The following is a 14,428-nucleotide window of genomic DNA, read 5'->3' as shown; positions in this document are numbered from 1 at the left end:
AATCGTTTTGTATGGATACAGTAAGAAATACCTTAAATTTATAGAATTGCTCTCTTAGGGCCATCTCAATCTCAGACTACAGTGCTCAGGTCAGATAGTCCTTCCTATCCCTAGCAGGGTCCTGGTCTCGTTGTTACTTTTGGATCATGACAGCATTTATCTATGATCAAGCTCTTAACTTATAGTTAAGAATCGTGGCACTTTGGCCTGGCCCATTTTGATGCCAGGGTAGGTCACTGCTTGCCCTGGGTCCATTCAGTCCCTCGTCGGGACCCTACTTTTGAGGTGCTAGGAACCAAGAGCAACTGAGGCTTAAGTTGAGAAAGCAGATGCCCGGGAGTGAATAATATTCAGAGCCAATTAAATTCTAAATTACAAAGCATAATATTAGCGGTCTTCCTGTATCTATACAAAAAGGGCATTGCTTTAAAGTAAGCTATTCAAAAGACATAAGGAGAGGAGAAAGGCAATATTAACTTATAATACAATTTCAGTGTCCTAGAAGGATCTGACCTTAACAAATAATTAACAGATACTGATTAGGGGAAAAGCTGATTAACTGGTTGGGGAGGAGAATATAGGGAAGAATTTACAGATAAACAATGGAATGGAAGTTCCTCCTGAGCACTGTAATAAACCTGAGTTTCTCGTGGCAAGGGGGAAAGGGCAAACCAAAGTTAAGCCTAAAATATTTGGAGCTATATTCCAACAGGTGATGCACCTGGAGATGACTTTGGGGTTTTGAAGCATTCTGCAGCTTGTGGCTCTCCTGAGATTTATTTTTATCTCTGGATCATGGCCGTTAATAAGTTTATATGGTGCTGGAGGTGGTTTGTAGGCATGGCCACCAGGCTCCTGGGAAGACAGTGGAATGGCTGGGAGGTCACCCATTCCCAGCTCTGTGAGCGTCTGGAGATTTGGGTCACAAAAGCCACACACCTTAGGCTTTCAGCAGATCATTCTCATGTGTGAGGGGCTCATGGAGCCTGTGGAGATAGGCTGTTAGCATTTTTAAATGATTTTTTAAATCTACCTTATTGTGCCTAAATCTTAAAAGGTCAAATTATGTGAGATCTATATAGGCAGAGAGGGAATATATATGTGTTGATTTTAACTTAAAAATTATTTTAAGTTCATACATAATAGTGAAATAGTTTAGTTCTACCAGTTTCCTGAAAAGATAAGTCATTTGGTCAAATTGTCTTTTTATAACAGTGTTCTATTTTCATAATCTAAAGTAGTCTGTAAGAAGTGAATAAGGATTATAAATATTAGCTTGTGGTTGCTTGAGGCCATGACTCCAATTATATAGCTGAGCTGGAGGTGGAGTTACGGGGCAACAGTGACTTTGGTCAGGAAAACCGTGGATTGAACATAATGTGGTTAATTTCGTTGTGGAACCGTCCGCTGGGAGACTCCCGTGTCTAACGTTTAGTTCGGCCTCCTGGAACTGTGAGTTCCCATAGATGTTCTTGGTCAACATGATGAACTCAGATAGTCTCTCACCCCTTTTGTTCCATTCTAGGCCATGGGTCCTGATGTGGAGTTCTTTGGCTGATCTTCTCGGTCCTATTTTGGCATTAAAATCACCGACAATGATCTTGTAGAAGGTGTGGTCTTTATAGAACTTCTCCAGCTCCATGTAGAACTTCTCAATTTCTCTTTCATCATAATTGGATGTTGCTGCGTATACAATGAAGATAGAAACTGCTGGCACTGAGCCACATCTATTCAAGTGTAATTGTCCGATTCGGGTTGTTAGGCATTCGAATGAATCAGTGCTCATGGCTAAGTTTGTGTTGACAAGGACACTGACACCACTGATGCCTCTTTTGTCGCATGTTCTGAGGAACAGTTCTTCTCCAGTTCAAAAACGGTGTGATGTGATTGATGCCTTCTGGTCTTGGTCATACCAATGATGTCGTACATGATCTTTCGCGCTTGTTCCATCAGGTCCTCGATGATGCATCTGATGCCAGTGTACGTCCATTGAAAGTACAATCATTTTTGTCCTTGGTTTTGGCAGCCTACTTCGGCCTTGAGATTTTATCAGCCTCTCCTTCTTCATCCTTCTTAACGTTGTATTGGTGGCTCTTTCAGGGTCAGGGAAATGAGACTCATTGTACTTACTGGTTTTGGCATATCGAATACACCTTGGATAGTTTGCCAGTCTCTTCCATGCGGCGGTATACTCTCAGAAGCTTGGCAGGCTCTCTGAGAGGGATAGAGGCTTTTAGGGTGGACTCTAATTAGAAAAATAAAATAATAATTCTGTTTGCTGTTTAGATAGCGTGGTTACAGTATGATTTTTCTGATTTTGTGATTTTGATGTATAAACTGCACCTTCATCACCACCAATGTCCCCAACACCTGCTACTGTTCTTATGTCTCCTTTAGTCTGACTTCTTTTCCCACCCTCGCCCACTGCTGCAATCAAAGATCAAGGGTTTGTCCTCATTCAATAATGTTCATTCCTTTGTTTGTTTTTCTGTGTACCATGGGTAAATTAGGCCACCCAGTATTTGTTCTTATCCCTCTGACTTACTTCACTTCACATGACACTTTACCATTCCATCCAAGTTGCTGTGAATTTCAGTTTCATCCTTTATTACAGTAGCCTAATATTCTGTGATGTTTATGTACCACAGCTTGTTTATTCATCCATCTGTGGTAGGACATTCACATTGTTTCTATATTCTGGCTATTGTACTAAGCACTGCAGTATATATAGATATGCATATATCTTTGTGATTAATGTTTTGGAGTATGTGGGATAGATGCCAAAAAGTGGAGTTAACTGGGCCATAGAGAAGCTCTATTCTTAACTTACTGAGTAGTCTTCAGTATTTATTCTTTATTGTTTTCCATAGAGGCTGAAATAGACAACATTTAAAAAAATTTTTTTTAAATTTTAATTTTGGCTTTTTGGGTCACACCTGGCAATGCACAGGGGTTACTCCTGGCTCTGCACTCAGGAATTACTCCTGGCGGTAGCTCAGGGGACCATATGGGATGCTGGGAATCGAACCCCGGTCGGCCATGTGCAGGGCAAACGCCCTACCTGCTGTGCTATCACTCCAGCCCCAAGACAACATTTTTTTAAGTGTTTTTTTTTTTAATTGAATCACTGGGAGATACAATAGTTACAAAGTTGTTTATAATTGGGTTTCAGTCATATAGTGTTCTAACATCTTTCCCTTCAGATGTGTGCATTGCCCAACACTAATCTTCAGTTCTCCTCTCACCACCCCACCCCATCTGCCTGCTTCAGGCAGGAACTTTTTTCTCTCCCTCTCTCTCCTTTCCCCTATCTCTCCCTCCCCTTCTCCCTGCTTCCTATTTTTCTTCCTCTCCCTCTCCCCTTTAGAGCATTATGGTTTGCAATACAGGTACTAAAAAACTATCATGTATGCACCTCCGCCTGCTTTAAGCATTCATTTTTTGTCTAGAATGATCATTTCCAACTATTACTGTTATAGTAGTCCCTTCTGTATTCTATCTGCCCTCCCTGCTTCCCCTCATCTTGTGTCAAGTTTCCAACCATGTACCAGTACTCTTGACCCGTTTCTACTGTCCTTTGGGATTAGAAAATGGACAACATTCTTAACAGTGAAAGAGGGTTACTTTTAACCACATCTCTACCATCTCACTGGTTATTCCAGTTTTATAAATGTCATGCCTACTGGTCTGAGATGATACTTCACAGTCACGGTCACGGTCCTCCCATTGTTCATTGATTTGCTCGAGTGGGCCCAGTGAAATATCCATCGTGAGACTTGTTACTGTGTTTGGCATATCGAATACGTCACGGGGAGCTTGCCAGGCTTTGCCGTGGGGCGAGATAGTCTCGGTAGCTTGCTGGGTTCTCTGAGAGGGGCGGAGGAATCGAACTTGAATCAGCCATGTTGGCCGCTTGCAAGGCAAACGCCCTACCGCTGTGCTATCGGAGTTGATACTTATTGTCATTAAACTTACATTATCATTAATTTACATTTCTCTGATAAAAGTGATAGTGAACAATTTTCATATGTCCTAACCATGTGTCGATTTCAGGGAAATATCTCTTCATTTTCTCTTCTGATTTTTACATGGGGTTCATGTTATTTTGTTGTTGAGTTTTGTGAGTTCTTTGGGTATTAGCTCTTATCTGTTTGTGATAGGCAAACATATTACATATCAGTAGGGTATATTTTTATTTTAGTTCCAGTTTTTTTTTTTTTTGCCAAACACTAGTTTAATGTGGCCCTATTTGTTTGTTGTCTTTGCCAGTGAAGTTTGATAGATGTACCTCTAAGGTACAAAGGCATGGGGGTTCTGGGGCTGAAATCTCCAAGCCTGCTTGGATCAGGGCTGAGCATCCTTCACCCAGATCCTCCATCTTCCAGTAGGCAGGGGTGATAGTTACCGCTAAGGTTTATATCCTAGAAAAGTGTGCCAACATTTACCTCAGTGTGTGTGTGTGTGTGTGTGTGTGCGCGCGCGTGCGCGCATGTGTATGTGTCTGTGTGTCTGTCTCTCTGTGTGTTTTGGATGAGAAAGAAAGGGAGTCTGCTTTTCATCCAACCAGGCAGAGATTTTAATATGAGGACCTGCGGATGTGTTGTTGCTCAGGCCCTTTAGGACCTGGGATTCCTCAGGCCTCATTGGTAATGTTGTGGGTGGAGGCTCCAAGGCTGCACTTGATGATCCTCTGGGGGTCATGTGATGTCAGGGATAGAAGTGAGCCAACTGCATGCAAGGCCTGCACTGAACCCATGTACTATCTCTCCAGTCCCTTCAGTGTATTTATGGGTTCTGGTTTAATTTTATGGTCTTTAATCCACTACTCACTTTGAGTTGAGTTTTATGCATGGTATGAAGTTTTGGATCCAGTTTCATTTATTTGCACAGCGGTAGGGCGTTCACCTTACAAGCGGCCAACATGGCCGACCTGAGTTTGATTCCTCTGCCCCTCTCGGAGAGCCCGGCAAGCTACCGAGAGTATTCGATATGCCAGACACAGTAACAACAAAGTCTCCAATGGAGACGTTACTGGGCCCGCTCGAGCAAATCGACGATCAACGGGAGGGCCTCAGGGGCCTCAAGAGCCTTGATACTTATAAACATATGAATTTGTAATATACAAGCAAATACAAATAAAATTGAATCAATTTAGGAATAAGATTGTGAAACAGAGCATGTGGTGACCCAACCATGCTCTAGCATTCTTGAGAGACAGGACTTTGTATTTTGAAGAAAACTGAAAATTCAGAAAAACTACAAGAAATTGACTTGGAGAGAGAAGGCCCAAACTTCCCAGAAATTCTAATTCACCGACAGATAACCAGATCATCTGAAACATCTCTACTTAGTTGAAAAGACTTAGAAAAGAAGGGCGAATTAGAAAAGTTGGCCAACCTTAGTCAGAAGAACAGGTCAATCAGGCTTTGTCTGAAGAACATTGTAGCATTGACCAGCCTCAACCTGAAGAACAACTTGATGAAAGATTTAGCCCTGTTATTATTCTAAAGAGAAAGCAAAAGTAGACATCAAATCAAAAGGCACAGAAAAAGTATGAATGGGTATAATTGCTACCAAGAAAAGAAGAATTTAAGAGAACAAAGGAAGAGAGAAGCAAATCAGAGGCTCCACAAAAAGAAGAAAATGGACGTGTTCAAAATATTGAGTAAAAAGACTAAAAAGAGCCAGCCAAACTTGAATTTACAGGTGGAGTATCTTTTTTTTTCCCCATTTTTTCTTATCACTTGACTTGATCACTTGACTTCCCGTTAATCGTCGATTTGCTTGAGCGGACGCCAGTAACGTCTCCATTTGTCCCTGTCACGTGCTAGTGTAGCCCAGTGGCATCTGTTCGCTCTAAGAACACGAAGAGCCTCAAACCGATCGTTCATGATCTTGATGAAGAAGTCTGACCATCTGGTAGGTGGGCGGCCACGCGGTCTTTTGACATCCCGTGGAATCCAGTCAGTAACGGCTCTAGTCCAGCGGTCGTCTTTAACTCTCATTATGTGACCAGCCCATCTGATTTTTGACACCTTAGCAAATGAGACAGCGTCCCTGATTCTTGATCGTCGACGGATGTCGGAACTCCGGATTCTTTCTCTCATTTGAGTGAAATGTGATATTCCAAGCATAGCTCTTTCAATTCCTCTTTGGGAGACCTGAATAGCGTTCTCATCCTGTTTGCATAGGGCCCAGGTCTCTGAGGCGTATGTTAATGCAGGAAGAACAGTGGCATCAAAGAGATGTTCCTGGAGCCGGAGGTTCTTCGTCCTCTTAGCTGTTTCTTCTACGTTCTTGAAGGCGTTCCAAGCCGCTCTCTTCCTCCTGTGCAGCTCTGGTGCCAGGTCATTTGTCATGTTGACTTCTCGACCTAGGTACACATAGCTGTTGCATTGGAGATGGTCGTTCTGTTGAGAGCGAATGGGGCGTCAGGAACGAGGATGTTTCTCTGTTTCTCATAAACATTGTCTTCGTAAGATTCAGCTGTAGTCCGACCTTCCCACACTCACGGTCGAAGTCGGCCATTTTTTTATAATTTTATTTATTGAATCACTGTGAGAACAGTTACAAAGCTTTTGGGTTTAAGTCTTGGTCATACAATGAAACACCCGTACCTTCACCAGTGCCCATTATCCACCAAAATTTCGGAATTTCAAAATCGTGCGGCCACTAACAAGTTGTTTTTTTTTTTTTAAGTGAAACACCATGAGGTACAGTTGTAGACTTACAAGTTGTTGTGCTTGGGTTTCAGTTATGCAATGATCGAGTACCCATCTCATCACCAGTGCCCATTCTCCACCCTCACCAATCCCAGTATTCCTCCCACCCCTCCCCATCCCCCATCCCACCCTGCCTCTGTGTCAGGGCACTCCCTTTTGTTCTATCTCTCCTTTTGGGTGCTGTGGTCTGCAGAAGAGATACTGGGTGGCAATCATGTTCGGTCCATAGATTACTTTCAGCAGGCATCTCCCATCCTGGGCAGATCTTCCCAGCTTTTCTATCTGAGCTGCCTTTACTCCTAGAGTGTGCGGCTGGCCTCTAAGCAATGGAATGAACAACCTGGTATTTATCACTGCTGTTCTCGGGTGTTAGTCTCTTACCTTCTTAAAAAAATATAAGAAAAAATTTTAAATGAGACCTTTGTCTTAACCACGGGTTGCTATCAGTTGTCTATTTGTTGTTTTATTTTGTATGTATAAAACAACTTCCACAATAAAATTTGTTGAGATAAACTATGCTAAAAACCAAAAACAAATAAAATTGAATCTCTTATAAAAAAAAGAATAAATGGAATTGACTAACAAAATCCCTGACTCCATACTATTATGGCCTTCAATTATGTTAGCTCACTATTTTTAGATTATTTTTAATAACTACAGATATGTAAGCATATGCTCACTTATCACTTAATCACTTAACTTCCCGTTAGTCGGCGATTTGCTCGAGCGGGCGCCAGTAACGTCTCCATTTGTCCCTGTCGCATGCTAGTGTAGCCCAATGGCATCTGTTCGCTCCGGGAACATGAAGGGCCTCAAACCGATCGTTCATGATCTTGACGAAGAAGTCTGACCATCTGGTAGGTGGGCGGCCACGCGGTCTTTTGACATCCCGTGGAATCCAATCAGTAACAGCTCTAGTCCAGCGGTCGTCTTTAAATCTCATTACGTGACCAGCCCATTTGATTTTCGACACCTTGGCATATGAGACAGCGTCCCTGATCCTTGATCGTCGACGGATGTCAGAACTCCGGATTCTTTCTCTCATTTGAGTGAAACGTGATATTCCAAGCATAGCTCTTTCTATTCTTCTTTGGGAGACCTGAATAGTGTTCTCATCTTGTTTGCGTAGGGCCCAGGTCTCTGAGGCATATGATAATGCAGGAAGAACAGTGGAATCAAAGAGATGTGCCCGGAGCTGGAGGTTCTTCGTCCTCTTAGCTATTTCTTCGACGCTCTTGAAGGCGTTCCAAGCCGCTCTCTTCCTCCTGCGCAGCTCGGGTGCCAGGTCATTTGTCATGTTGACCTCTCGACCTAGGTATACATAGCTGTTGCATTGGAGATGGTCGTTCCATTGAGAGCGAATGGGGCGTCAGGAACAAGGCTGTTTTTCATAAACATTGTCTTCGTAAGATTCAGCTGTAGTCCTACCTTTCCACACTCACGGTCAAAGTCGGCCAGCATTTGTGCCGCTTGGCTGATGTTTGGTGTTATTAAAACGATGTCATCAGCAAAGCAGAGGTGGTGTAGTTGCCGACCATCTATCTTCACTCCCATTCCTTCCCATTCCAGTCGTCGCATGATGTTCTCGAGGGTGGCACTGAAGAGTTTTGGTGAAATGGTATCACCCTGCCACACCCCTCTCTTGACATCAACGATCACTTCTTTGTAGAATGGTGAGATCCTGGTAGTGAATCCACAATACAGCTCATGGAGGATCCTGATGTATTGAGCTTGAATGCCCTGATTGGCTAGGGCTTCAATGACCGCTTCCGTCTCAACAGAATCAAAGGCCTTCTTTAAATCAATGAACGTTAAACAGAGCGGCATCTTGAACTCCCGAGAAACCTCAATGAGCTTGGTTATCGTGTGGATATGGTCGATGGTGCTGAATCCTTTGCGGAACCCGGCTTGCTCGCATGGTTGTCCTTCATCTAGTGTTCTGCCAATCCTATTTAGGATGACTCGAGTGAACAACTTCTAGATGACAGACAATAGGCAGATCGGGCGATAGTTGCCAATGTCATGGTTGTCTCCCTTCTTGAACAGTAATACGGTCCTGCTGGTTTTCCATTGGGACGGAACCTTGCATTCAGACAGGTAGCGAGTGAAGAGCCGAGCCACTGTATTGATGAGTACTGACGGCAGGTTCTTCAGGTGTTCAGGTCTGACCTTGTCTGGGCCGGGTGCTGTAACCAGTAACTACAACTGGTCTCATTTACCTGACCCTGAAGGCTTCACCGACATGGCAGCACTGAGAAGGATGAGAAAGGAGAGGCCAACAAAATCTCAAGGCCGACCTAAGCTGCCACAACGAAGGAAGACAAAAATGATCGTCTGTACTTTCAGTGCACGTATGCTAGCATCAGATGCATCCATCGAGGACCTGATGGTACAAGCGCGAATGATCAAGTACGACATCATTGGTCTGACCGAGACAAGAAGGCACGAATCTGGAGAAGAATTGTTCCTCGGAACATGCGATAAAAGAGGTGTTGGAGGCGTCGGTGTCCTTGTCAACACAAACTTGGCCAAGAGCATTGATTCATTCGAATGCCTAACAACCCTAATCGGACGTTTACATTTGATTAGATGTGGCTCACTGCCTGCAGTTTCTATCTTCGTTGTCTACGCACCAACATCTCATTATGATGAAAGAGAAATCGAGAAGTTCTACATGGAGCTAGAGAAGTTCTATAAAGAAGACCACACCTTCTACAAGATCATTGTGGGTGATTTTAATGCCAAGATAGGACCGAGAAGATCAGCTGAAGAACTTCACATCGGGACCCATGGCCTAGAATGGAACGAACAGCGTGAGAGACTGTCTGAGTTCATCATGTCGACCAAGACCATTCATGGTAACTCACAGTTCCAGAAGGCAGAATCTAAACGATGGACATGGGAGTCTCCCAGTGGACGATTCCACAACGAAATAGACCACATCATATTCAATCGACGGTTTTGCCTGACTGATGTCGCTGTTGTCCCAAAATTTCGAATGGGATCGGACCACCGTCTCCTTCGTGCAAAATTCTACTTCACAGAGCGGGGAGAAAGGGCTGCAAAGTTCAAAAAGAGAACTCCCAGAATGACCACCAACTGGGAACTCTTTGGTACTATTGCGGCAACATGGGAAGATGCCATTGTTGACAACATTGATGAGGAATACGATCGACTGGTTCAGCACCTCCATGAATGTGCGAGGAACGCCAAGAGAGAGATAGCCACAAAAAATCGCCTATCTTCGAAAACTCTTGAGCTAATTCGCCAGCGTGGTTTGGCACATGCCTCAGGCAACCGCAAGCTAACGTCCGAGCTCGCAAAGCAGTGCAGAGATGCGATCAAGGAAGACCTCAAAGAGAGAAGAGCAGAAGTACTGGTAGATGCGGCAGAAGCCGGGAAAAGTATTTGTAACGCCCGCCTGTCCTTCGCCAACTATAAGACCAAGATGACTGCCCTCCGACGTCCTGATGGATCCATCACATCCTCCAGAACGGCAATGGAGAAGATTATCTATGACTTCTACTCAAATCTCTTCGATAGCCATGTCCACTTGCCGACATACCAAATTCCACAGGATGTATATGTCGTTCCCAACATTCTCCCTTCCGAAATCCGACATGCCATTTCGTCGGTAAAGCATATGCTCATTTTATTTTTATTTTTTACTTTCTATCTTTTTTTAAATTAAAAAAAAATTTTTTATTAGTGAAACACCATGAGGTACAGTTATAGACTTACAAATTTTTGTGCTTGGGTTTCAGTTATGCAATGACCGAGAACCCATCCTCCACCAGCGCCCATCCTCCACCACCACGGGTCCCAGCATCCCTCCCATCCCCCATCCCCCGTCCCACCCTGCCTCTGTGGCAGGTCATTCCCTTTTGCTCTCTCTCTCTCTCCTTTTGGGTTCTGTGGTTTGTAAGAGAGGCATTGAGTGGCAATCATGTTTGGTCTATAGTCTACTTTCAGCATTCTTCTCCCATCCTGGGAGGATCCTCCCAACACCCTTTGTTTGGTGCTCCCTTCTCTATCTGTGCATATGCTCATTTTAAATAGGAAGCCTTGTATGTTTATTTGTATATTAATATATAAACACACGTGTGTGTGTGTGTGTGTGTGTGTGTGTGCGTTAAAAAGTGTTAATGTGTTAAATTACTTGCCCATTTGGTATGGTTTTTCTGTGTGTTAAATGAGGTTTAGAGAGATCAAGTAACTTGCCCAAGCCACTAGGATTTTAATGTACTTCTCTTTGGTTTTAAAATCTCTTATTTTTTTTCCACTTAAAAATTAAACGTAGGGGCTTCAGTGATAGCACAGTGGGTAGGACGTTTGCCTTGCACGCGGTCGACTTGAGTTCGATTCCCAGCATCCCATGTGGTCCCCTGTGCACCACCAGGGGTAATTCCTGAGTGCAAATTTAGCAGCAACCCCTATGCATCGCCAGGTGTGACCCAAAAACAAAACAAAACAAAAATTAAATGGCTGCCTTTTACATATTTATTAGCAATTAATTTGAAATTACTAGTTGTTCCTTTTTATAGCACCTTCGGGTGATGTTGGCAACAATGAAACGGTGTTCAAAAAGTTGTGGTTTCTGTCAGATTACTGCTTTGAAAACCCACCTAGATCTTTAACATGGAAGAACATACTGATAATTGTGACAAGATAATAAAATACTTATGAAAGCTTAAGGAACCACGTGAATAGCAATACTGGGAGTTGTGATCAGGAAAATGTTTTGAATGTCTTGGGAAGAAGGAGCTTGCTGTCCAGATCCTTCTTCCCGGCTCAGGCTCCGCTTCAGGCTGCAGCACTCGGCGAAGAGGCAGTAGAGGCGCGGGTAGAAGATGTAGCCGGTGAGGACGCCGGCCAGGGTCAGGCCCAGGCTGATGGGCTCAACTGCCCACACTGCGCTCAGCGCCAGCAGCAGCAGCAGCATAGACAACTGGAATGGGAAGGAATGAGAGTGAAGATAGATGGTCAGCAACTACACCATCTCCGCTTCACTGATGACATCGTTCTTAAAACACCAAACATCAGCCAAGCAGCACAAATGCTGGCCGACTTCGACCTTGAATGTGGGAATGTTGGACTACAGCAGAATCTAATGAAGACAATGTTTATGAGAAATGGTCTCGTTTCTGATGTTCCATTAACTCTCAACGGCTGAACATCTCCGAATGCAACAATTATGTGTCCCTAGGTCGAGAAGTCAACATGACGAATGTTACCTGGCACCTGAGTTGTGCAGGAGGAAAAGAGCGGCTTGGAACACCTTCAAGAACATCGAAGAAATAGCATAAAGAACCTCCGGCTCTGGTCACATCTCTTTGATTCCACTGTTCTTCCTGCATTAACATATGCCTCAGAGACCTGGGCTCTACGAAAGCAGGATGAGAACGCCATTCGGGTCTCTCAAAGAGGAATCGAAAGAGCTATGCTTGGAGTATCACGCTTCACTCAAATGAGAGAAAGAATCTGGAGTTACAACCTTCGTCGACGATCAAGAATCAGAGATGCTATCTCGTTCGCCAAGGCATCGAAAATGTGATGGGTTGGACACGTAATGAGATTTGGAGATGACTGCTGAACTAGAGCCATTACCGACTGGATTCCACGGGACTTCAAAAGATCTCCTGGCCGCCCATCTATGAGATGGTCAGACCCTGAACGATCGGTTTGAGGCTCTTCATGTTCCTGGAATGAGCAGATGCCATTGGGCTACATTAGCACGTGACAGGGATGGATGGAGACGTTGCTGGCGCCCGCTTGAGCAGATCGATGAGTAACAGGATATCAAGTGATCAAGTGATCAAGAGAAGAAGGAAAGGAGAAGAGGAATAGAAATAACATTCTTCTTTTATACTGAAGTGTACAACTGTCTATCCATAAGTTTACTGCTCATTAAAATTAGTTTTTCAGGTGCTTTAGAGATATAGTGCAGGTATTAGGATCTTGCTTTGCATTTGGACAATCCTGGTTTGATACCTGGAACCACATATGTTACCCCACGAACCTCCATGCGTGATCCCTGAGTACTGATGGATGTAACCCACGGTCCCCACAACCATTTGTGAAAAACTTTTTAATACATAAAATAGTAAACTTACGTATATGTGTATATATATAGAGATATATAGTTGTATTTTTATAATGTACATACATATATACATACATAAAAGGTAAGGTAAAGGCCCTCCCGTTGATCGTCGATTTGCTCGAGCGGGCCCAGTAACATCTCCATTGGAGACTTTGTTGTTACTGTGTCTGGCATATCGAATACTCTCGGTAGCTTGCCGGGCTCTCCGAGAGGGGCAGAGGAATCGAACTCGGGTCGGCCATGTTGGCCGCTTGTAAGGCGAACGCCCTACCTGCTGTGCTATCGCTCCAGCCCATATACATACATATGTATTGTAAAATGTAAGTTTTATTTGCCTTTGTATTTTCATTCAAACATCTCTCTCAAAGATTATTGTACATTAAAAAGATTATTGGGAGCTGGAGAGATACGTCAATGGGCTGAAGCCTATGCTTTGCATGCAGGAGAGCCAGGCTCAATTCCTGTTACTGTGTGGTCCTTCTAGCACCAAGTTAGGAGCACTGCCATGTGTGGTCCGGAAACAACAGAAGATATGTAAATTTGTAGTTGTTGTATATTTTTAAATTAAATTTTCTGTTTTAATTTCTAAATGGGAAACTATAGCTATAACTCATATATACAGAGGCTTTTACAGCTCTCAAATTTTAATAATATAGAGATTTTGATACCAGATAATTTAAAATGGCTCCAGTATATTATTAAACCACTAATAGTGAATACTATGTAATCTGTGTAATAGGAAAATTCCCATCATTTAGTGACGTTAGGTGGAAGAAGACATACAAACTCCATATTATAGTCATGAGATAAAAGTAAAATATAGGGCTGGCTGGAATGATAATACAGAAGTTAAGATCTTTACCTTTCATGTGGCCAATCCTGGTTTGATCTCCAGCACTATATGGTCTCACAAGCATTGCTGGGAGCAACCTCCAAGTACAGAGCGGAGAGTAGTCCTTAAGCACTTGCTGGTGTGTGCCTCTCAAATCCTGCCACTCCAAAGAGAAAACAACACTAGAGAAAATACAATAAAATGTGAATAGTCATGTTTAGATTTTATTAATTTAAATTATTCTAATTTTGGTTCTTCCAAAGGTTTTTATACTATTGCATATAGTAAAAAAAATTGTAAACATAGGATTGGGAAGCTGGGACTATGTGCATATTCAATCCTGTGTTTTATCTTTTCTATGGTCTACCTGAACACTGCTACGTGTGGCTCCTATAACAATTAGAAATATAGATGAATGGAAATAATATCTCTGTTTCAGAAACTTTGTAGTGATGCTCAAGTTAAAGTCTTTGGAAAATGCTGCCAGCTGAAACCTGGAGGTGACAGTTCTTCCTCTCTGGATAGTTCTGTGACTTCAGCTTCTGATGTAAAAGACCAATGTCCTAAGTACCAGGTAAGATCACTGACATCATTTATTTGTTTATTTCTTTACTCACAAGCATTTTTGATCACCTATCTTGTGTCATGCACCTTCTTAGAAAATGGACATATCACAGGAACTAGTCCTTACTCTCTGATGTATTTATATTGTGCTGGAGAGACAAGTAATTAAACAAGTAATTTATGGACATGATGAATCTTATTTTCTTC

At 43.0% G+C, this 14,428-nt stretch overlaps 1 protein-coding gene across 2 annotated transcripts in view; it reads left to right on the top strand.

Moving 5' to 3' along the window:
- FNIP1 (folliculin interacting protein 1) overlaps nucleotides 1-14,428 on the top strand; it is a 120,926-nt gene that overhangs the window by 51,243 nt on the left and 55,255 nt on the right. For both annotated transcript variants that reach the window (XM_056124238.1, XM_056124237.1), the window contains exon 3: nucleotides 14,097-14,231. In XM_056124238.1, coding sequence (XP_055980213.1) covers nucleotides 14,097-14,231 — 135 coding nt within the window. The remainder of the gene's footprint in view (nucleotides 1-14,096; nucleotides 14,232-14,428) is intronic.

The sequence above is a fragment of the Sorex fumeus genome, unplaced genomic scaffold (genome assembly GCF_029834395.1).
Source record: "Sorex fumeus unplaced genomic scaffold, SorFum_2.1 ptg000051l, whole genome shotgun sequence".
Classification (NCBI taxonomy): Eukaryota; Metazoa; Chordata; class Mammalia; order Eulipotyphla; family Soricidae; genus Sorex; species Sorex fumeus.
This window is presented reverse-complemented; position numbering and strand designations above follow the sequence as displayed.